The 24,087-nt window shown below is 47.7% G+C and overlaps 1 protein-coding gene across 1 annotated transcript in view; it reads left to right on the top strand.

Moving 5' to 3' along the window:
* The window catches only part of LOC139405250 (ras-associating and dilute domain-containing protein-like), a 97,689-nt gene that overhangs the window by 6,186 nt on the left and 67,416 nt on the right, over nucleotides 1–24,087 (top strand). The window contains exons 4-8 of the mRNA XM_071147689.1: nucleotides 10,046–10,207; nucleotides 12,734–12,846; nucleotides 16,692–16,880; nucleotides 17,163–17,813; nucleotides 17,933–18,115. Of these exons, the coding sequence (XP_071003790.1) occupies nucleotides 10,046–10,207; nucleotides 12,734–12,846; nucleotides 16,692–16,880; nucleotides 17,163–17,813; nucleotides 17,933–18,115 (1,298 nt within the window). The remainder of the gene's footprint in view (nucleotides 1–10,045; nucleotides 10,208–12,733; nucleotides 12,847–16,691; nucleotides 16,881–17,162; nucleotides 17,814–17,932; nucleotides 18,116–24,087) is intronic.

Genomic DNA, 24,087 nt, shown 5'->3' with positions numbered 1-24,087 from the left:
CATCTACCGTTCCAGTGTTTAATTGCTATATTGTAATTACTTCGCCACTATGGCCTATTTATTGCCTTTACCTACCTTATCTCACCCCATTTGCACACACTGTATACCTTTTTTCCTATTGTGTTTTTGACTGTACGTTTGTTTACTCCATGTGTAACTCTGTGTTGTTGTTTGTGTCGCACTGGTTTGCTTCGTCTTGGCCAGGTCGCAGTTGTAAATGAGAACTTGTTCTCAACTGGCCTCCCTGGTTAAACTATCATTATGACATCATGGCCTACCTGGTTAAACTATCATTATGACATCATGGCCCACCTGGTTAAATAAAAATAAATAATAAATAAATAGTGATCTGGCCTCGCTCAGAAGTCCCTGGTGGCTCTGTGGTTTGTGTGTAGATTGTGTGTGTGTAGATGTGTGTGTGTGTGTGTGTACAGGTGTGTGTGTAGATAGAGAGAGTGTGTGTAACTGGTATTGACTGCCCCCCCGCTCAACATGTCAAACTCAGCAGTAAACCACAGCTCGTTAACTCCTTCTGTGTGGCCTGTCAGGACAGTAGAACAGCTCGTTAACTCGTGCTGTGTGGCCTGTCAGGACAGTAGAACAGCTCGTTAACTCCTTCTGTGTGGCCTGTCAGGACAGTAGAACAGCTCGTTAACTTCTGTGTGGCCTGTCAGGACAGTAGAACAGCTCGTTAACTCCTTCTGTGTGGCCTGTCAGGACAGTAGAACAGCTGGTTAACTCCTTCTGTGTGGCCTGTCAGGACAGTAGAACAGCTCGTTAACTCCTTCTGTGTGGCCTGTCAGGACAGTAGAACAGCTTGTTAACTTGTGATGTGTGGCCTGTCAGGACAGTAGAACAGCTCGTTAACGCGTGCTGTGTGGCCTGTCAGGACAGTAGAACAGCTCGTTAACTCCTTCTGTGTGGCCTGTCAGGACAGTAGAACAGCTGGTTAACTCCTTCTGTGTGGCCTGTCAGGACAGTAGAACAGCTCGTTAACGCGTGCTGTGTGGCCTGTCAGGACAGTAGAACAGCTCGTTAACGCGTGCTGTGTGGCCTGTCAGGACAGTAGAACAGCTCGTTAACGCGTGCTGTGTGGCCTGTCAGGACAGTAGAACAGCTGGTTAACTCCTTCTGTGTGGCCTGTCAATACAGTAGAACAGCTCGTTAACTCCTTCTGTGTGGCCTGTCAGGACAGTAGAACAGCTGGTTAAAACTCCTTCTGTGTGGCCTGTCAGGACAGTAGACCAGCTTGTTAACTCCTTCTGTGTGTTCTGTCAGGACAGTAGAACAGCTCGTTATCTACTGCTGTGTGGCCTGTCAGGACAGTAGAACAGCTCGTTAACTCCTGCAGCTAGCCTAGTGCTAGGCCCATCTCCCGGCCTAGCTGTAGAGGTCCATCAGCCACTCCTTGGTACCTATTTTGCCAATTGGCCTGGACCCCTTTTACTGCCGATACGGGCACCCTCATCCTGACCAACCTGCCCTCCAAATAAACCTCTGCTGTCTTCAACCGGGATCTCAGCGTTCACTGCCTCGTTGCCTGCGTCCGCAATGGGTCTGCGGTCAAATGAACACCCCTCATCACTGTCAAACGCTCCCTAAAACACTGGCTCTGGGCCATGGATCATCACTGGAGGCCCCGGGCCATGGATCACCACTGGAGGCTCCGGGCCATGGATCATCACTGAAGGCTCCTTAAAGCAAGTAAAAGGGGAGTTGGCTCTGGTCTGAAACCTGGCTCCGCCAACCACCCCGTGGGTCCCTCCCCAAAAGAAATTGGGCCTGCCTCTCGTGCTTCCTTCGTAGTCGCGCACCCCGGTGTCGTCATTGCTCCTCCCTCGCTGCCTCCGTCTGCTCCCATGGAAGGCGATCCCTTCCGGCCTGGATCTCCTCCCACGTCCAGGATCCCTTACCGTCCAGGATATCCTCCCACGTCCAGGATCCCTTACCATCCAGGATATCCTCCCATGTCCAGGATCCCTTACCGTCCAGGATATCCTCCCACGTCCAGGATCCCTTACCGTCCAGGATCTCCTCCCACGTCCAGGATCCCTTACCGTCCAGGATATCCTCCCACGTCCAGGATCCCTTACCGTCCAGGATATCCTCCCACGTCCAGGATCCCTTACCGTCCAGGATATCCTCCCACGTCCAGGATCCCTTACCGTCCAGGATATCCTCCCACGTCCAGGATCCCTTACTGTCCAGGATATCCTCCCACGTCCAGGATCCCTTACCGTCCAGGATTTCCTCCCACGTCCAGGATCCCTTACCGTCCAGGATATCCTCCCACGTCCAGGATCCCTTACCGTCCAGGATCTCCTCCCACGTCCAGGATCCCTTACCGTCCAGGATATCCTCCCACGTCCAGGATCCCTTACCGTCCTGGATCTCCTCCCACGTCCAGGATCCCTTACCGTCCAGGATATCCTCCCACGTCCAGGATCCCTTACCGTCCAGGATCTCCTCCCACGTCCAGGATCCCTTACCGTCCAGGATATCCTCCCACGTCCAGGGTGTCTCTTCTTCCTGGCCACGTTGCTTGGTCCGTTAGTGTTGGGATCTTCTGTTACGTTCGTTTAAAGATGGAAGATCAGACCAAGGTGCGGCGTGCTACATTTTTCTTACGTACAAAACCGAACGTAAAGTACTGCAGGGCTAGACAGCAACTAAACAAGATCCCACAATCTAAGGTGGGAAAAAGGGCTGCCTAAGTATGATCCCCAATCAGAGACAACGATAGACAGCTGTCCTGTGATCGGGAACCATACCCGGCCAACAAGGAAATAGAAAAACTAGAATGCCCACCCCAAATCACACCCCGACCTAACCAAATAGAGAAATAAAAAAGGCTCTCTAAGGTCAGGGCGTGACACCATCCAACTACCTCCAGCTCACAGATCACTGCACCTGTACGTAGCTCATCTGTAAATAGCCCATCCAATCTACCTCATCCCCATATTGTTATTTATTTATTTACTCCTTTGCTCCTTTGCACCCCAGTATCTCTACTTGCACCCCAGTATCTCTACTTGCACCCCAGTATCTCTACTTGCACCCCAGTATCTCTACTTGCACCCCAGTATCTCTACTTGCACCCCAGTATCTCTACATGCACCCCAGTATCTCTACTTGCACCCCAGTATCTCTACTTGCACCCCAGTATCTCTACTTGCACCCCAGTATCTCTACTTGCACCCCAGTATCTCTACTTGCACCCCAATATCTCTACTTGCACCCCAGTATCTCTACTTGCACCCCAATATCTCTACTTGCACCCCAGTATCTCTACTTGCACCCCAGTATCTCTACTTGCACCCCAGTATCTCTACTTGCACCCCAGTATCTCTACTTGCACCCCAGTATCTCTACTTGCACCCCAGTATCTCTACTTGCACCCCAGTATCTCTACTTGCACCCCAGTATCTCTACTTGCACCCCAATATCTCTACTTGCACCCCAGTATCTCTACTTGCACCCCAATATCTCTACTTGCACCCCAGTATCTCTACTTGCACATTCATCTTCTGCACATCTACCACTCCAGTGTTTAATTGCTCAATTGTAATTACTTCGCCGCTACTGCCTATTTATTGTCTTACCTCTCTGATCTTACCTAATTTGCACACACTGTATATAGACTTTTCAATTGTGTTATTGACTGTTCATTTGTTTATTCCATGTGTAACTCTGTGTTGTTGTCTGTTCACACTGCTTTGCTTTATCCTGTGCAGGTCGCAGTTGTAAATGAGAACTTGTTCTCAACTAGCCTACCTGGTTAAATAAAGGTGAAATATATATATATATATATATTTAAACAAATCGTATCTAGGCAACAACAAGGTCTGAGGAGGATGTCTCTGACAGTCTATGGTGTTGGAAATCTCAGACCTTGGAGCACCGTTCCTAGGCAACAAATAAGGTCTGGGGGAAGATGTCTCTGACATTTCCAAATGTAAGGAAAATTGCTCCGGGGAAGGTTCTCTTCAAACAGACAAGTCTCACAACAAATCACACATCTGTGTAGGCGGGGCTTAAAATGCTGGTGGGAATTGTGCTCATGTTTAACTATGGCAACAAGCTGATAGGGCAGTGACATTACTGGTGACTTGCTTCGCGTTTCCTACTCTTCCTTTCTGTCCCAACTGATGCGCAATTTGTACAGAATTGTTAAACTGGAGCATTGGTACACTGCCGGAAGCAACCCGTCTGTCTAGAGAGACTAGTGACCCGTCTGTCTAGAGAGACTAGTGACCCGTCTGTCTAGAGAGACTAGTGACCCGTCTGTCTAGAGAGACTAGTGACCCGTCTGTCTAGAGAGACTAGTGACCCATCTGTCTAGAGAGACTAGTGACCCGTCTGTCTGGAGAGACTAGTGACCAGTCTGTCTGGAGAGACTAGTGACCCATCTGTCTAGAGAGACTAGTGACCCATCTGTCTAGAGAGACTAGTGACCCATCTGTCTGGAGAGACTAGTGACCCATCTGTCTAGAGAGACTAGTGACCCGTCTGTCTAGAGAGACTAGTGACCCGTCTGTCTAGAGAGACTAGTGACCCATCTGTCTAGAGAGACTAGTGACCCATCTGTCTAGAGAGACTAGTGACCCGTCTGTCTGGAGAGACTAGTGACCAGTCTGTCTGGAGAGACTAGTGACCCATCTGTCTAGAGAGACTAGTGACCCGTCTGTCTAGAGAGACTAGTTACCCGTCTGTCTGGAGAGACTAGTGACCCGTCTGTCTGGAGAGACTAGTGACCCGTCTGTCTGGAGAGACTAGTGACCCATCTGTCTGGAGAGACTAGTGACCCGTCTAACTAGAGAGACTAGTGACCCGTCTGTCTGGAGAGACTAGTGACCCATCTGTCTGGAGAGACTAGTGACCCATCTGTCTGGAGAGACTAGTGACCCATCTGTCTGGAGAGACTAGTGACCCGTCTGTCTGGGGAGACTATTGACCCGTCTGTCTGGAGAGACTAGTGACCCGTCTTTCTAGAGAGACTAGTGACCCGTCTGTCTAGAGAGACTAGTGACCCATCTGTCTGGAGAGACTGGAGAGACTAGTGACCCGTCTGTCTAGAGAGACTAGTGACCCGTCTTTCTAGAGAGACTAGTGACCCATCTGTCTGGAGAGACTAGTGACCCATCTGTCTGGAGAGACTGGAGAGACTAGTGAACCGTCTGTCTAGAGAGACTAGTGACCCATCTGTCTGGAGAGACTGGAGAGACTAGTGACCCGTCTGTCTAGAGAGACTAGTGACCCGTCTGTCTAGAGAGACTAGTGACCCATCTGTCTGGAGAGACTAGTGACCCGTCTGTCTGGAGAGACTAGTGACCAGTCTGACTGGAGAGACTAGTGACCCATCTGTCTGGAGAGACTAGTGACCCGTCTGACTAGAGAGACTAGTGACCCGTCTGTCTGGAGAGACTAGTGACCCGTCTGTCTGGAGAGACTAGTCACCCATCTGTCTGGAGAGACTGGTGACCCGTCTGTCTGGAGAGACTAGTGACCCATCTGTCTGGAGAGACTAGTGAACCATCTGACTGGAGAGACTGGAGAGACTAGTGACCCATCTGTCTGGAGAGACTAGTGACCAGTCTGTCTGGAGAGACTAGTGACCCGTCTGTCTAGAGAGACTAGTGACCCATCTATCTGGAGAGACTAGTGACCCGTCTGCCTGGAGAGACTGGAGAGACTAGTGACCCGTCTGTCTGGAGAGACTGGAAAGACTAGTGACCAGTCTGTCTGGAGAGACTAGTGACCCATCTGTCTGGAGAGACAGGAGAGACTAGTGACCCGTCTGTCTGGAGAGACTGGAGGGACTAGTGACCAGTCTGTCTGGAGAGACTAGTGACCCATCTGTCTGGAGAGACTGGAGAGACTAGTGAACCGTCTGTCTAGAGAGACTAGTGACCCATCTGTCTGGAGAGACTGGAGAGACTAGTGACCCGTCTGTCTAGAGAGACTAGTGACCCGTCTGTCTAGAGAGACTAGTGACCCATCTGTCTGGAGAGACTAGTGACCCGTCTGTCTGGAGAGACTAGTGACCAGTCTGACTGGAGAGACTAGTGACCCATCTGTCTGGAGAGACTAGTGACCCGTCTGACTAGAGAGACTAGTGACCCGTCTGTCTGGAGAGACTAGTGACCCGTCTGTCTGGAGAGACTAGTCACCCATCTGTCTGGAGAGACTGGTGACCCGTCTGTCTGGAGAGACTAGTGACCCATCTGTCTGGAGAGACTAGTGAACCATCTGACTGGAGAGACTGGAGAGACTAGTGACCCATCTGTCTGGAGAGACTAGTGACCAGTCTGTCTGGAGAGACTAGTGACCCGTCTGTCTAGAGAGACTAGTGACCCATCTATCTGGAGAGACTAGTGACCCGTCTGCCTGGAGAGACTGGAGAGACTAGTGACCCGTCTGTCTGGAGAGACTGGAAAGACTAGTGACCAGTCTGTCTGGAGAGACTAGTGACCCATCTGTCTGGAGAGACAGGAGAGACTAGTGACCCGTCTGTCTGGAGAGACTGGAGGGACTAGTGACCAGTCTGTCTGGAGAGACTAGTGACCCGTCTGTCTAGAGAGACTAGTGACCCATCTGTCTAGAGAGACTAGTGACCCGTCTGTCTAGAGAGACTGGAGAGACTAGTGACCCGTCTGTCTGGAGCGACTAGTGACCCATCTGTCTGGAGAGACTAGTGACCCGTCTGTCTAGAGAGACTAGTGACCTGTCTATCTGGAGAGACTAGTGACCCGTCTGTCTAGTAAGTCTAGGATACATCCGTGTTAGAGGATTGACTTGTGCAATGTGGCAGCGTACGTTTGATCAGTAACTTTTACATGGATTTAATACACAGATAGATTCCACTTGCAACCTTCCCGAACACACAGCAGTAACAGTTCAGTCATCATAGCACTAACACACTCCTCCACGCCCATCCTATCCCTCCTCTCTCTATGTAACAGTGTTCATGGAAATACTGTATACTGACTCGGCTCTGGGTGCTGGCTAGCAGGGTGTGTGTATACCAGTGATGTAGTCAAGTCACTAAACTTCCAGTCCAAGTCCAGTCCCAAATCTCTAACATTTGAGTCCAAGTCCGAGAGAAAGCTAAGTATGGATAGAAAGCTAAGTAGGGCTAGAAAGCTAAGTAGGGCTAGAAAGCTAAGTAAGGCTAGAAAGCTAAGTAAGGATAGAAAGCTAAGTAGGGCCAGAAAGAAAGCTAAGTAGGGCTAGAAAGCAAGTAGGGCTAGAAGGCTAAGTAGGACCAAAAAGCTTAGTAGGGCTGGAAAGCTAAGTAGGGCTGGAAAGCTAATAAGTAGGACCGGAAAGCTTAGTAGGGCTGGAAAGCTAAGTAGGGCTGGAAAGCTAAGCAGGGATAGAAAAGTATGCAGGGCTGGAAAGCTAAGTAGGACTAGAAAGCTAAGTAGGAACAGAAAGCTAAGTAGGGATGGAAAGCTAAGTAGGGCTGGAAAGCCAAGTAGGGCTAGAAAGCTAAGCAGGGCTAGAAAAGTAAGCAGGGCTGGAAAGCTAAGTAGGGCTGGAAAGCTAAGTAGGACCGGAAAGCTTAGTAGCTAAGTAGGGCTGGAAAGCTAAGTAGGACCGGAAAGCTAAGTAGGACTGGAAAGCTAACTAGGGCTAGAAAAGTCAGCAGGGCTGGAAAGCTAAGTAGGACTAGAAAGCTAAGTAGGAACAGAAAGCTAAGTAGGGATGAAAAGCTAAGCAGGGCTGGAAAGCTAAGTAGAACCGGAAAGCTTAGTAGGGCTGGAAAGCTAAGTAGGGGTAGAAAGCTATGTCTAGAAAGCTAAGTACGGCTAGAAAGCTAAGTACGGCTAGAAAGCTAAGTATGGCTAGAAAGCTAAGTACGGCTAGAAAGCTAAGTATGGCTAGAAAGCTAAGTACGGCTAGAAAGCTAAGTATGGCTAGAAAGCTAAGTATGGCTAGAAAGCTAAGTATGGATAGAAAGCTAAGTATGGCTAGAAAGCTAAGTATGGCTAGAAAGCTAAGTACGGTTAGAAAGCTAAGTACGGTTAGAAAGCTAAGTATGGCTAGAAAGCTAAGTATGGCTAGAAAGCTAAGTATGGCTAGAAAGCTAAGTATGGCTAGAAAGCTAAGTACGCTAGAAAGCTACGTAAAGGCTAGAAAGCTAAGTATGTCTAGAAAGCTAAGTATGGCTAGAAAGCTAAGTACGCTAGAAAGCTACGTAAAGGCTAGAAAGCTAAGTATGGCTAGAAAGCTAAGTAGGGGTAGAAAGCTAAGTATGGCCGGAAAGCTAAGTATGGCCGGAAAGCTAAGTAGGGCCGGAAAGCTAAGTAGAGCCAGAAAGCTAAGTAGGGCCGGAAAGCTAAGTGGGGCCAGAAAGCTAAGTAGGGCCAGAAAGCTAAGTAGTGCCAGAAAGCTAAGTAGTGCCAGAAAGCTAAGTAGTGCCAGAAAGCTAAGTAGTGCCAGAAAGCTAAGTAGGGCCAGAAAGCTAAGTAGTGCCAGAAAGCTAAGTAGGGCCAGAAAGCTAAGTAGGGCCAGAAAGCTAAGTAGTGCCAGAAAGCTAAGTAGGGCCGGAAAGCTAAGTGGGGCCAGAAAGCTAAGTGGGGCCAGAAAGCTAAGTAGTGCCAGAAAGCTAAGTAGTGCCAGAAAGCTAAGTAGTGCCAGAAAGCTAAGTAGGGCCAGAAAGCTACGTGGTGCCAGAAAGCTAAGTAGGGCCAGAAAGCTAAGTAGGGCCAGAAAGCTAAGTAGGGCCAGAAAGCTAAGTAGTGCCAGAAAGCTAAGTAGTGCCAGAAAGCTAAGTAGGGCCAGAAAGCTAAGTAGGGCCAGAAAGCTAAGTAGTGCCAGAAAGCTAAGTAGTGCCAGAGAGCTAAGTAGGGCCATAAAGCTAAGTAATGCCAGAAAGCTAAGTAGGGCCAGAAAGCTAAGTACGCTAGAAAGCTACGTAAAGGCTAGAAAGCTAAGTATGGCTAGAAAGCTAAGTAGGGGTAGAAAGCTAAGTATGGCCGGAAAGCTAAGTATGGCCGGAAAGCTAAGTAGGGCCGGAAAGCTAAGTAGAGCCAGAAAGCTAAGTAGGGCCGGAAAGCTAAGTGGGGCCAGAAAGCTAAGTAGGGCCAGAAAGCTAAGTAGTGCCAAAAAGCTAAGTAGTGCCAGAAAGCTAAGTAGTGCCAGAAAGCTAAGTAGTGCCAGAAAGCTAAGTAGGGCCAGAAAGCTAAGTAGTGCCAGAAAGCTAAGTAGGGCCAGAAAGCTAAGTAGGGCCAGAAAGCTAAGTAGTGCCAGAAAGCTAAGTAGGGCCGGAAAGCTAAGTGGGGCCAGAAAGCTAAGTGGGGCCAGAAAGCTAAGTAGTGCCAGAAAGCTAAGTAGTGCCAGAAAGCTAAGTAGTGCCAGAAAGCTAAGTAGGGCCAGAAAGCTACGTGGTGCCAGAAAGCTAAGTAGGGCCAGAAAGCTAAGTAGGGCCAGAAAGCTAAGTAGGGCCAGAAAGCTAAGTAGTGCCAGAAAGCTAAGTAGGGCCAGAAAGCTAAGTAGGGCCAGAAAGCTAAGTAGTGCCAGAAAGCTAAGTAGTGCCAGAAAGCTAAGTAGGGCCATAAAGCTAAGTAATGCCAGAAAGCTAAGTAGGGCCAGAAAGCTAAGTACAGCTAGACTGCTTATATTATAGCTATCTAATGCAAGGAAGAGAGACTTTCTGACAACAAAGTCAGCAAACGTCGAGGTCGAGTCACGGAAATCATGATTTGAGTCTGAGTCAAATCAGTCCTGGATTCAGGTACTACAACACTGCTGTACATACTCTGTGTGTGTGTGTGTCTCACAGCGCTGAGTTAACGGATAAGGTGCTCACCAAACTATGTTGCCAAACCTTACTACTTAACGAGGGAATGCACTAAGCTTATCGTGTTCACACACACACACACGCACACCAGCACCACAGACCCTTAGTGTGTTTTTCTAACGAACCAAATCCGTGTTCTCCTTAGCGTGTTCTTAGCATGTGCATGCCAGACTGTACCATGTATGTGTAGTGTCTGGGGGGTGTTTCTGAGACACCCCTCTCTGCCCTGTCCTTCCGTAGGACCCAAAACACCCCCCTTCCTCGCAGCCCTAATGGTCCGGTCTGGTCTAGGTAGAATCATCTCCTCCCCTCTGCGTTCCGGCCGGGTGGTACAGCCCAACACCCCTGGCTCTAAAGGTGGGCGTGGCCGGGTGGTACAGCCCAACACCCCTGGCTCTAAAGGTGGGCGTGGCCACAGGTAGGGTGTCTGTCACCTGTCACCTGGCTGTCTGTCTGTCATCACCCACGGAGACCATCTGGAACGGCTCGAGAACCCCCCCGTCACCCTCCCCATCCGCCTCCCCGTCACCTAAACCCTGTCAACCCATCCACATCATCACTACATTCTACAGCTCAGGACCACATTCTACAGGACCACATTCTACAGCTCAGTGTATATAGGACATCCATCTACAGTGGCCATCTGACATAGATTCTGTCTCCGTGTTATGTGGTTGCTGTGGGTCTTGTCTCTGCGTTATGTGGTTGCTATGAGTCTTGTCTCTGTGTTATGTGGTTGCTGTGGGTCTTGTCTCTGCGTTATGTGGTTGCTATGGGTCTTGTCTCTGTGTTATGTGGTTGCTATGGGTCTTGTCTCTGTGTTATGTGGTTGCTATGGGTGTTGTCTCTGTATTATGTGGTTGCTATGGGTCTTGTCTCTGTGTTATGTGGTTGCTGTGGGTCTCTGTGTTATGTGGTTGCTGTGATTCTTGTCTCTGTGTTATGTGGTTGCTATGGGTCTTGTCTCTGTGTTATGTGGTTGCTGTGGGTCTTGTCTCTGTGTTATGTGGTTGCTGTGGGTCTTGTCTCTGTGTTATGTGGTTGCTGTGGGTCTTGTCTCTGTGTTATGTGGTTGCTATGGGTCTTGTCTCTGTGTTATGTGGTTGCTGTGGGTCTCTGTGTTATGTGGTTGCTGTGATTCTTGTCTCTGTGTTATGTGGTTGCTATGGGTCTTGTCTCTGTGTTATGTGGTTGCTGTGGGTCTTGTCTCTGTGTTATGTGGTTGCTGTGGGTCTTGTCTCTGTGTTATGTGGTTGCTGTGGGTCTTGTCTCTGTGTTATGTGGTTGCTGTGGGTCTTGTCTCTGTGTTATGTGGTTGCTGTGATTCTTGTCTCTGTGTTATGTGGTTGCTATGGGTCTTGTCTCTGTGTTATGTGGTTGCTGTGGGTCTTGTCTCTGTGTTATGTGGTTGCTGTGGGTCTTGTCTCTGTGTTATGTGGTTGCTGTGGGTCTTGTCTCTGTGTTATGTGGTTGCTGTGGGTCTTGTCTCTGTGTTATGTGGTTGTTGTGGGTCTCTGTGTTATGTGGTTGCTATGGGTCTTGTCTCTGTCTTATGTGGTTGCTGTGGGTCTTGTCTCTGTGTTATGTGGTTGCTGTGGGTCTTGTCTCTGTGTTATGTGGTTGTTGTCGGTCTCTGTGTTATGTGGTTGCTATGGGTCTTGTATCTGTGTTATGTGGTTGCTGTGGGTCTTGTCTCTGTGTTATGTGGTTGCTGTGGGTCTTGTCTCTGTGTTATGTGGTTGCTGTGGGTCTTGTCTCTGTGTTATGTGGTTGTTGTGGGTCTCTGTGTTATGTGGTTATAATGGGTCTGGTCTCTGTGTTATGTGGTTGCTGTGGGTCTTGTCTCTGTGTTATGTGGTTGCTATTGGTCTTGTCTCTGTGTTATGTGGTTGCTGTGGGTCTGGTCTCTGTGTTATGTGGTTGCTGTGGGTCTTGTCTCTGTGTTTTATGGTTGCTATGGGTCGCTCTGTGTTATGTGGTTGCTATGGGTCTGGTCTCTGTGTTATGTGGTTGCTATGAGTCTTGTCTCTGTGTTATGTGGTTGCTGTGGGTCTTGTCTCTGTGTTATGTGGTTGCTATGGGTATTGTCTCTGTGTTATGTGGTTGCTGTGGTTCTTGTCTCCGTGTTATGTGGTTGCTGTGGTTCTTGTCTCCGTGTTATGTGGTTGCTATGGGTCTTGTCTCTGTGTTATGTGGTTGCTGTGGGTCTTGTCTCTGTGTTATGTGGTTGCTGTGGGTCTTGTCTCTGTGTTATGTGGTTGCTATGAGTCTTGTCTCTGTGTTATGTGGTTGCTGTGGGTCACGTCTCTGTGTTATGTGGTTGCTGTGGGTCTTGTCTCTGTGTTATGTGGTTGTTGTGGGTCTCTGTGTTATGTGGTTGCTATGGGTCACGTCTCTGTGTTATGTGGTTGCTGTGGGTCTTGTCTCTGTGTTATGTGGTTGTTGTGGGTCTCTGTGTTATGTGGTTGCTATGGGTCTTGTCTCTGTGTTATGTGGTTGCTATGGGTCTTGTCTCTGTGTTATGTGGTTGCTGTGGGTCACGTCTCTGTGTTATGTGGTTGATGTGGGTCTTGTCTCTGTGTTATGTGGTTGTTGTGGGTCTTTGTGTTATGTGGTTGCTATGGGTCTTGTCTCTGTGTTATGTGGTTCCTGTGGGTCTTGTCTCTGTGTGGATGTTGACGCATGTCCATGTTCTCACTCACTTCGCTCAAATCGCATGATTCATCAGGGTTATCTGATTCTTCTAGTACGCTTGTTAAATCTGATTCAGCTGATTCCTCAGGTTTATCTGATTCTTCTAGTCTGTTTGTTACACCTGATTCACCTGATTTACCTGATTCAGCTTATTCCTGGTCTGTGTTTTGGTGAGCCACAGCTCTCCTACTCTACTCCTACTTTATGACACTAACCCTCTCCTCTTCACTCTAGATATCAACGCCCAGGCTAGGAAGCTACAGAGGAACAGAACTAAAGGAACTCTGACACTACCTCGACCTGGGACCACCTTCTGCCGCTCCCTCAGTGAGACCAGTCTCAACCAGGTACACTACTATTAGACCTGCCACTACTATTATAACTATTACTACTATTACTACTATTATAACTATTACTACTATTAGACCTGCCACTACTATTACTACTATTATAACTATTATAACTATTACTACTATTACTACTATTATATCTATTACAACTATAACTAGTATTATAACTATTACTACTATTATAACTATTACTACTATTATATCTATTACAACTATTACTAGTATTATAACTATTACTACTATTATAACTATTACTACTATTATATCTATTACAACTATTACTAGTATTATAACTATTACTACTATTATAACTATTACTACTATTATATCTATTACAACTATTACTAGTATTATAACTATTACTACTATTATAACTATTACTACTATTATATCTATTACAACTATTACTAGTATTATAACTATTACTACTATTACTACTATTACAACTATTACTACTACTAGTATTATAACTATTATAACTATTACTACTATTACTAGTATTATAACTATTACTAGTATTACTACTATTACTACTATTACTAGTATTATAACTATTACTACTATTACTACTATTACTACTATTACTACTATTACTAGTATTATAACTATTACTACTATTACTACTACTACTACTATTACTACTATTACTAGTATTATAACTATTACTACTGTTACTACTATTACTACTATTACTAGTATTATAACTATTACTACTATTACTAGTATTATAACTATTACTACTATTATATCTATTATAACTATTACTACTATTATAACTATTACTACTATTATAACTATTACTACTACTATTACTACTATTACTACTACTACTATTACTACTATTACTACTACTACTATTACTAATATTATAACTATTACTACTATTGTATCTATTACAACTATTACTAGTATTATAACTATTACTACTATTATAACTATTACTACTATTATAACTATTACTACTATTATATCTATTATAACTATTACTACTACTAGTATTATAACTATTTCCAGGAGCTGTACATGTTGGGTTATATTATATAACTATCCAGCTAGCTGGCTCTATTCCAGGAGCTGTACATGTTGGGTTATATTATATAACTATCCAGCTAGCTGGCTCTATTCCAGGAGCTGTACATGTTGGGTTATATTATATAACTATCCAGCTAGCTGGCTCTATTCCAGGAGCTGTACATGTTGGGTTATATTATATAACTATCCAGCTAGCTGGCTCTATTCCAGGAGCTGTACATGTTGGGTTATATTATATAACTATCCAGCTAGCTGGCTCTATTCCAGGAGCTGTACATGTTGGGTTATATTATATAACTATCCAGCTAGCTGGCTCTATTCCAGGAGCTGTACATGTTGGGTTATATTATATAACTATCCAGCTAGCTGGCTCTATTCCAGGAGCTGTACATGTTGGGTTATATTATATAACTATCCAGCTAGCTGGCTCTATTCCAGGAGCTGTACATGTTGGGTTATATTATATAACTATCCAGCTAGCTGGCTCTATTCCAGGAGCTGTACATGTTGGGTTATATTATATAACTATCCAGCTAGCTGGCTCTATTCCAGGAGCTGTACATGTTGGGTTATATTATATAACTATCCAGCTAGCTGGCTCTATTCCAGGAGCTGTACATGTTGGGTTATATTATATAACTATCCAGCTAGCTGGCTCTATTCCAGGAGCTGTACATGTTGGGTTATATTATATAACTATCCAGCTAGCTGGCTCTATTCCAGGAGCTGTACATGTTGGGTTATATTATATAACTATCCAGCTAGCTGGCTCTATTCCAGGAGCTGTACATGTTGGGTTATATTATATAACTATCCAGCTAGCTGGCTCTATTCCAGGAGCTGTACATGTTGGGTTATATTATATAACTATCCAGCTAGCTGGCTCTATTCCAGGAGCTGTACATGTTGGGTTATATTATATAACTATCCGGCTAGCTGGCTCTATTCCAGGAGCTGTACATGTTGGGTTATATTATATAACTATCCAGCTAGCTGGCTCTATTCCAGGAGCTGTACATGTTGGGTTATATTATATAACTATCCAGCTAGCTGGCTCTATTCCAGGAGCTGTACATGTTGGGTTATATTATATAACTATCCAGCTAGCTGGCTCTATTCCAGGAGCTGTACATGTTGGGTTATATTATATAACTATCCAGCTAGCTGGCTCTATTCCAGGAGCTGTACATGTTGGGTTATATTATATAACTATCCGGCTAGCTGGCTCTATTCCAGGAGCTGTACATGTTGGGTTATATTATATAACTATCCAGCTAGCTGGCTCTATTCCAGGAGCTGTACATGTTGGGTTATATTATATAACTATCCGGCTAGCTGGCTCTATTCCAGGAGCTGTACATGTTGGGTTATATTATATAACTATCCGGCTAGCTGGCTCTATTCCAGGAGCTGTACATGTTGGGTTATATTATATAACTATCCAGCTAGCTGGCTCTATTCCAGGAGCTGTACATGTTGGGTTATATTATATAACTATCCAGCTAGCTGGCTCTATTCCAGGAGCTGTACATGTTGGGTTATATTATATAACTATCCAGCTAGCTGGCTCTATTCCAGGAGCTGTACATGTTGGGTTATATTATATAACTATCCAGCTAGCTGGCTCTATTCCAGGACCTGTACATGTTGGGTTATATTATATAACTATCCGGCTAGCTGGCTCTATTCCAGGAGCTGTACATGTTGGGCTATATTATATAACTATCCGGCTAGCTGGCTCTATTCCAGGAGCTGTACATGTTGGGTTATATTATATAACTATCCAGCTAGCTGGCTCTATTCCAGGAGCTGTACATGTTGGGTTATATTATATAACTATCCAGCTAGCTGGCTCTATTCCAGGAGCTGTACATGTTGGGTTATATTATATAACTATCCAGCTAGCTGGCTCTATTCCAGGAGCTGTACATGTTGGGTTATATTATATAACTATCCAGCTAGCTGGCTCTATTCCAGGAGCTGTACATGTTGGGTTATATTATATAACTATCCAGCTAGCTGGCTCTATTCCAGGAGCTGTACATGTTGGGTTATATTATATAACTATCCAGCTAGCTGGCTCTATTCCAGGAGCTGTACATGTTGGGTTATATTATATAACTATCCAGCTAGCTGGCTCTATTCCAGGAGCTGTACATGTTGGGTTATATTATATAACTATCCAGCTAGCTGGCTCTATTCCAGGAGCTGTACATGTTGGGTTATATTATATAACTATCCAGCTAGCTGGCTCTATTCCAGGAGCTGTACATGTTGGGTTATATTATATAACTATCCAGCTAGCTGGCTCTATTCCAGGAGCTGTACATGTTGGGTTATATTATATAACTATCCAGCTAGCTGGCTCTATTCCAGGAGCTGTACATGTTGGGTTATATTATATAACTATCCAGCTAAGCCTATATATATATATATATATATTCGGTTATATATTGTTATTATATTAATCAAACCCTATATATATATATATATATATATTGTGTTATATATTGTTATTATTATTTAATGTAATTATGGAATGTGTCTGATTTAATTGTTAAATATTATTATATTAATCAAAGCCTATATATATATATATATATATATATATATATATATATATATTCGGTTATATATTGTTATTATATTAATCAAACCCTATATATATATATATATATATATTGTGTTATATATTGTTATTAATATTGAATGTAATTATGGAATATGTCTGATTTAATTGTTAAATGTTATTAGATTTGTATATATATTATTATGCTAATTGAAACCGATGTGTCCCCTGTACTAATCAGTTGGGGGGTGCAGACGAGCCGAAGCGTTACTACTCCACCCTGCCGGGACCTCTGAGGACGAGGGGGAGTCAAGGGGGGGCCACGACCAGGAGGAAGGAGGGAGAGGGGGGAGGAGCGGGGGGAGGAGGGGTGAGACATTCCCTGTACCAGTCCCCTCACCTGTTGCTGCTGCAGGGATACAACAGACAGGTACCAACTACACTACCTGACTGATGCATGCTGGGATATATGATACAGACAGACAGACAGACAGACAGACAGACAGACAGAGAGGTACCAACTACCCTACCTGACTGATGCATGCTGGGATATATGATACAGACAGACAGACAGACAGACAGACAGGTACCAACTACACTACCTGACTGATGCATGTTGGGATATATGATACAGACAGACAGACAGGACTGCCTGGTGTACCTGTTGAACAGAGAGCAGCACACTGTGTATATATTGTGCTATATATTCCAGGACTGCCTGGTGTACCTGTTGAACAGAGAGCAGCACACTGTGGGTCAGGAGACCCCGTCAGCCCGTCCAAACATCTGCCTGTCCTCTCCTGACATCCTGCCACTCCACTGTCGCCTCCACCGGGTCCCTGCCCCCCGTCGCCATGGCAGCACCCCCAACAACAACAACAACCCCTCAGCAGCCGCCGCCGCAGTCACCGGGGACGACCGCTCCTGCGTTGCCGTGGAGCCCATCCCCCACGCGACGGTCCTGGTCAACTTCTCCCGGTGTGAGCAATCCACCCAGCTCCGCCACGGCGACCTCCTGTCGTTCGGAGCCCACTACATCTTCCTGTATAAGGACCCAACGGGTGCCAAACCCCTCCCCGCCCAGACGCTGGCACGCCTCCGAACCCTGGGGCAGCTGTACGAGGCTGGGGGAGGGGGGGTGGAGACGGAGGGTGGGACGGAGGGGGGGGGGACCTGTAAGACGTGTGGCTTGTTGTTAAAGGACAGGGGGGCGTTGTCCTCCCAAACCGGCCCCCCCGCCAGGCGCAGTTTCAAACCACACCTGGTGAAACCCCAAGGCGGAGGAGCGGGGGGGACAGGCGTCGTAACGACGATCTTGGCGGGACAGAACCAGAAGAGACGCCTACAGCTGGACTTTGAACAGGTAAATAAAGGAATCAGTGAATGTATTTATCCTGTGATGTCACTTTGGAAGTTCAGGAATAGTTGCCCCAATGTTTATTCAGTTGAGTTTAACTGAACTGAATCGTTTATTTCCGTCAGGCCCACGAGGACGCCCTGGTGAGCAGGATCATGTCTCTGATCGAGCCGGGCGGAGACGACCACAAGTTAGCCCCTGCCTACCTGCTGTGTCTCTGCATACAGCACTCTGCTTCTGCCTTCCCACCAGGCTGCTTCGGCAAATTGCTGCTGAAGATAGTACGATGCATACAGACCGTCTCCTGGGTGAGAGGGAGGGGCCTAGAGGGAGAGGGAGGGGTTTGGAAGGGGTAGGAGGGGCCTATAAGGGAGAGGGAGGGGCCTAGACGGAGAGGGAGGGGTTTGGAAGGGGTAGGAGAGGGAGGGGCCTAGACGGAGGTGGAGGGGTTTGGAAGGGGTAGGAGGGGCCTAGAGGGAGGGGGTGGGAGGGGTTTAGGTGGAGAGGGAGGGGTTTAGAAGGGGTAGGAGGGGTTTAGGTGGAGAGGAAGGAGGGGTTTAGGTGGAGAGGGAGGGGTTTAGGAGGGGCCTAGATGGAGAGGGAGGAGGGGTTTAGGTGGAGAGGGAGGGGTTTAGAAGGGGTAGGAGGGGTTTAGGTGGAGAGGGAGGGGTTCAGGTGGAGAGAGGCATGTTATTACTTGTCCTGAGAAACAATAGATCAACTTTCATTAAGAAGTGATGGAAGCTACTGACTCGGATCTGTTCAACTCAGACAAAAAGAACACATCTTTCGACTCATTTGGTTAATTTGTTTCAGTAATGCCCAGAGCACGTAGGACCTCCTGCCAGCGAACGATAATCTATAACCTGGACAGAATCATGACTCTGCAAGCCTCTCGTTCACCACAGGGGGCTTATTGGAGCTGTCTTTTATGACTGAGAGGTCACACACAAGATGTGCTCCAAACATTGTGCGTTTGTGATTGCAAGGCACACAAATACGATTATGTATTGATACCTTTGAAACGAAGTCTCGTTGTGAACGACTCTTGGCGGAATGCTTGACTGCCGCCAGTGTGATTAGGACCTTCGCCAACTGCGGTATTAAATTATTATTTATTTAAACTTGGCAAGTCAGTTATGAACAAATAGTTATTTACAATGACGGCCTACCCCGGCCAAACCCGGACGATACTGGGCCAATTGTGCGCCGCCCAATGGCACTCCCAATCACGGCCGGCTGTGATACAGCCTGGAATTGAACCAGGGACTGTAGTGATGTCTCTCGCACTGAGATGCCGTGCCTTAGACCACTGCTCCACCCGGGAGACAAACAATTTGAGTTTGTTGAGCAGATGTGTATGTTTTGGTTCTCCACCAAAGCTGTGTCCATCGTAACATTCAATAATCCATTAATTGCATTCATTTGTTTGCGCCATGCGATCAATGATCAGTTGTAAACATCTTTTTCTTCTCTATGCTGCCTGCTGCAGGATGTATTTCCCCTCATGACTGTTGGTGGTCGGAGCGTCTGAGTCTCTGAGTCTCTGAGTCTCTGAGTCTCTGAGTCTCTGAGTCTCTGGAGTCTCTGAGTCTCTGAGTCTCTGAGTCTCTGAGTCTCTGGAGTGTCTGAGTCTCTGGAGTGTCTGAGTCTCTGGAGTCTCTGAGTCTCTGGAGTGTCTGAGTCTCTGGAGTCTCTGAGTCTCTGAGTCTCTGAGTCTCTGGAGTCTCTGGAGTCTCTGGAGTCGCTGAGTCTCTGGAGTCTCTGGAGTCTCTGAGTCTCTGGAGTGTCTGAGTCTCTGGAGTGTCTGAGTTTCTGAGTCTCTGGAGTCTCTGAGTCTCTGAGTCTCTGAGTCTCTGAGTCTCTGAGTCTCTGGAGTGTCTGAGTCTCTGGAGTGTCTGAGTCTCTGGAGTCTCTGAGTCTCTGGAGTGTCTGAGTCTCTGGAGTCTCTGAGTCTCTGAGTCTCTGAGTCTCTGGAGTCTCTGGAGTCTCTGGAGTCTCTGGAGTCGCTGAGTCTCTAGAGTCTCTGGAGTCTCTGAGTCTCTGGAGTGTCTGAGTCTCTGGAGTGTCTGAGTCTCTGAGTCTCTGGAGTCTCTGAGTCTCTGAGTCTCTGAGTCTCTGAGTCTCTGAGTCTCTGGAGTCTCTGAGTCTCTGGAGTGTCTGGAGTCTCTGGAGTCTCTGGAGTGTCTGAGTCTCTGAGTCTCTGGAGTCTCTGAGTCTCTGGAGTGTCTGAGTCTCTGAGTCTCTGAGTGTCTGAGTCTCTGGAGTGTCTGAGTCTCTGGAGTGTCTGAGTCTCTGGAGTGTCTGAGTCTCTGGAGTGTCTGAGTCTCTGGAGTCTCTGAGTCTCTGAGTCTCTGAGTCTCTGGAGTGTCTGAGTCTCTGAGTCTCTGAGTCTCTGGAGTGTCTGAGTCTCTGAGTCTCTGAGTCTCTGGAGTGTCTGAGTCTCTGAGTCTCTGAGTCTCTGGAGTGTCTGGAGTGTCTGAGTCTGAGTCTCTGAGTCTCTGGAGTGTCTGAGTCTCTGAGTCTCTGAGTCTCTGGAGTGTCTGAGTCTCTGGAGTGTCTGAGTGTCTGAGTCTCTGAGTCTCTGAGTCTCTGAGTCTCTGAGTCTCTGGAGTCGCTGAGTGTCTGAGTCTCTGGAGTCTCTGGAGTGTCTGAGTCTCTGGAGTCTCTGGAGTGTCTGTGTCTCTGAGTCTCTGGAGTCTCTGAGTCTCTGGAGTCTCTGAGTCTCTGAGTCTCTGGAGTCTCTGAGTCTCTGAGTCTCTGGAGTGTCTGAGTCTCTGGAGTGTCTGAGTCTCTGGAGTCTCTGGAGTGTCTGAGTCTCTGAGTCTCTGGAGTCTCTGAGTCTCTGAGTCTCTGGAGTCTCTGGAGTCTCTGGAGTGTCTGAGTCTCTGAGTCTCTGGAGTCTCTGAGTCTCTGAGTCTCTGGAGTGTCTGAGTCTCTGGAGTCTCTGGAGTGTCTGAGTCTCTGAGTCTCTGGAGTCTCTGAGTCTCTGAGTCTCTGGAGTCTCTGAGTCTCTGAGTCTCTGGAGTGTCTGAGTCTCTGGAGTGTCTGAGTCTCTGGAGTGTCTGAGTCTCTGAGTCTCTGGAGTCTCTGAGTCTCTGAGTCTCTGGAGTGTCTGAGTCTCTGGAGTCTCTGAGTCTCTGAGTCTCTGGAGTGTCTGAGTGTCTGGAGTCTCTGGAGTCTCTGGAGTGTCTGAGTCTCTGGAGTCTCTGAGTCTCTGAGTCTCTGAGTCTCTGGAGTTGCTGAGTGTCTGAGTCTCTGGAGTCTCTGGAGTGTCTGAGTCTCTGAGTCTCTGAGTCTCTGGAGTGTCTGAGTCTCTGGAGTGTCTGAGTCTCTGGAGTGTCTGGAGTCTCTGGAGTCTCTATAGTCTCTGAGTCTCTGAGTCTCTGGAGTCTCTGAGTCTCTGGAGTGTCTGAGTCTCTGGAGTGTCTGAGTCTCTGAGTCTCTGAGTCTCTGAGTCTCTGGAGTCTCTGAGTCTCTGGAGTGTCTGAGTCTCTGAGTCTCTGGAGTCTCTGAGTCTCTGGAGTGTCTGAGTCTCTGGAGTCTCTGAGTCTCTGAGTCTCTGAGTCTCTGGAGTCTCTGAGTCTCAGGAGTGTCTGAGTCTCTGAGTCTCTGGAGTGTCTGAGTCTCTGGAGTCTCTGGAGTCTCTGGGTCTCTGGAGTCGCTGAGTCTCTGGAGTGTCTGAGTCTCTGGGTCTCTGGAGTCGCTGAGTCTCTGAGTCTCTGGAGTGTCTGGAGTGTCTGAGTCTCTGAGTCTCTGGAGTGTCTGAGTCTCTGGAGTGTCTGAGTGTCTGAGTCTCTGAGTCTCTGGAGTGTCTGAGTCTCTGGAGTGTCTGAGTCTCTGGAGTGTCTGGAGTCTCTGGAGTCTCTGAGTCTCTGAGTCTCTGGAGTCTCTGAGTCTCTGGAGTGTCTGAGTCTCTGGAGTGTCTGAGTCTCTGGAGTGTCTGGAGTCTCTGGAGTCTCTGGAGTCTCTGAGTCTCTGTGTCTCTGGAGTCTCTGAGTCCCTGGAGTCTCTGGAGTCTCTGAGTCTCTGGAGTGTCTGAGTCTCTGAGTCTCTGAGTGTCTGAGTCTCTGAGTCTCTGAGTCTCTGGAGTCTCTGAGTCTCTGGAGTCTCTGGAGTCTCTGGAGTCTCTGAGTCTCTGGAGTCTCTGGAGTCTCTGAGTCTCTGGAGTGTCTGAGTCTCTGAGTCTCTGAGTCTCTGGAGTGTTTGAGTCTCTGAGTCTCTGGAGTCTCTGAGTCTCTGGAGTGTCTGAGTCTCTGAGTCTCTGAGTGTCTGAGTCTCTGGAGTCTCTGGAGTCTCTGAGTGTCTGAGTGTCTGAGTCTCTGGAGTCTCTGGAGTCTCTGGAGTCTCTGGAGTGTCTGAGTCTCTGGAGTCTCTGAGTCTCTGGAGTCTCTGGAGTGTCTGAGTCTCTGGAGTCTCTGGAGTCTCTGGAGTCTCTGGAGTCTCTGAGTCTCTGAGTCTCTGGAGTGTCTGAGTGTCTGAGTCTCTGGAGTCTCTGGAGTCTCTGGAGTCTCTGGAGTGTCTGAGTGTCTGAGTCTCTGGAGTCTCTGAGTCTCTGGAGTCTCTGGAGTGTCTGAGTCTCTGAGTCTCTGGAGTCTCTGAGTCTCTGGAGTCTCTGGAGTGTCTGGAGTGTCTGGAGTGTCTGAGTCTCTGAGTCTCTGGAGTCTCTGAGTCTCTGAGTCTCTGAGTCTCTGGAGTCTCTGAGTCTCTGGAGTCTCTGGAGTCTCTGGAGTGTCTGGAGTGTCTGAGTCTCTGAGTCTCTGGAGTCTCTGAGTCTCTGGAGTCTCTGAGTCTCTGGAGTCTCTGAGTCTCTGAGTCTCTGAGTCTCTGGAGTGTCTGAGTCTCTGGAGTCTCTGAGTCTCTGAGTCTCTGAGTCTCTGCAGTGTCTGAGTCTCTGAGTCTCTGAGTGTCTGAGTCTCTGGAGTCTCTGAGTCTCTGGAGTCTCTGAGTCTCTGAGTCTCTGAGTCTCTGGAGTGTCTGAGTCTCTGAGTCTCTGAGTCTCTGAGTCTCTGAGTCTCTGGAGTGTCTGAGTCTCTGGAATCTCTGGAGTCTCTGAGTCTCTGGAGTCGCTGAGTCTCTGAGTCTCTGGAGTCTCTAGAGTCGCTGAGTCTCTGGAGTGTCTGGAGTGTCTGGAGTCTCTGAGTCTCTGGAGTGTCTGAGTCTCTGGAGTCTCTGAGTCGCTGAGTCTCTGGAGTGTCTGGAGTGTCTGAGTCTCTGGAGTCTCTGGAGTCGCTGAGTCTCTGAGTCTCTGGAGTCTCTGGAGTCTCTGAGTCTCTGGAGTCTCTGAGTCTCTGGAGTCTCTGGAGTGTCTGGAGTGTCTGAGTCTCTGAGTCTCTGGAGTCTCTGAGTCTCTGGAGTCTCTGAGTCTCTGGAGTCTCTGAGTCTCTGAGTCTCTGGAGTCTCTGAGTCTCTGAGTCTCTGGAGTGTCTGAGTCTTTGGAGTCTCTGAGTCTCTGAGTCTCTGAGTCTCTGGAGTCTCTGAGTCTCTGAGTCTCTGAGTGTCTGAGTCTCTGGAGTCTCTGAGTCTCTGGAGTCTCTGAGTCTCTGAGTCTCTGAGTCTCTGGAGTGTCTGAGTGTCTGAGTCTCTGGAGTGTCTGAGTCTCTGGAGTGTCTGAGCCTCTGGAGTCTCTGGAGTGTCTGAGTCTCTGGAGTGTCTGAGTCTCTGGAGTGTCTGAGTCTCTGGAGTGTCTGAGTGTCTGAGTCTCTGGAGTCTCTGGAGTGTCTGAGTCTCTGAAGTCTCTGGAGTGTCTGAGTCTCTGGAGTCTCTGGAGTCTCTGAGTCTCTGAGTCTCTGAGTCTCTGGAGTCTCTGAGTCTCTGGAGTCTCTGGAGCCTCTGGAGTCTCTGGAGTCTCTGGGGTCTCTGGAGTGTCTGAGTCTCTGGAGTCTCTGGAGTCTCTGGAGTGTCTGAGTCTCTGGGGTCTCTGGAGTGTTTGAGTCTCTGGAGCCTCTGGAGTCTCTGGAGTCTTTGGAGTCTCTGGAGTGTCTGAGTCTCTGGAGTGTCTGAGTTTCTGGAGTCTCTGAGTCTCTGGAGTGTCTGAGTCTCTGAGTCTCTGAGTCTCTGGAGTGTCTGGAGTGTCTGGAGTGTCTGAGTCTCTGAGTCTCTGAGTCTCTGAGTCTCTGGAGTCGCTGAGTGTCTGAGTCTCTGGAGTCTCTGGAGTGTCTGAGTCTCTGAGTCTCTGGAGTCTCTGGAGTGTCTGTGTCTCTGAGTCTCTGGAGTCTCTGAGTCTCTGAGTCTCTGGAGTCTCTGAGTCTCTGAGTCTCTGGAGTGTCTGAGTCTCTGG

The sequence above is a fragment of the Oncorhynchus clarkii genome, unplaced genomic scaffold (assembly GCF_045791955.1).
Source record: "Oncorhynchus clarkii lewisi isolate Uvic-CL-2024 unplaced genomic scaffold, UVic_Ocla_1.0 unplaced_contig_6271_pilon_pilon, whole genome shotgun sequence".
NCBI classification, from domain to species: domain Eukaryota; kingdom Metazoa; phylum Chordata; class Actinopteri; order Salmoniformes; family Salmonidae; genus Oncorhynchus; species Oncorhynchus clarkii.
Note: the sequence above shows the minus strand (reverse complement) of the source record. Positions and strands in the feature narration are given on the sequence as shown.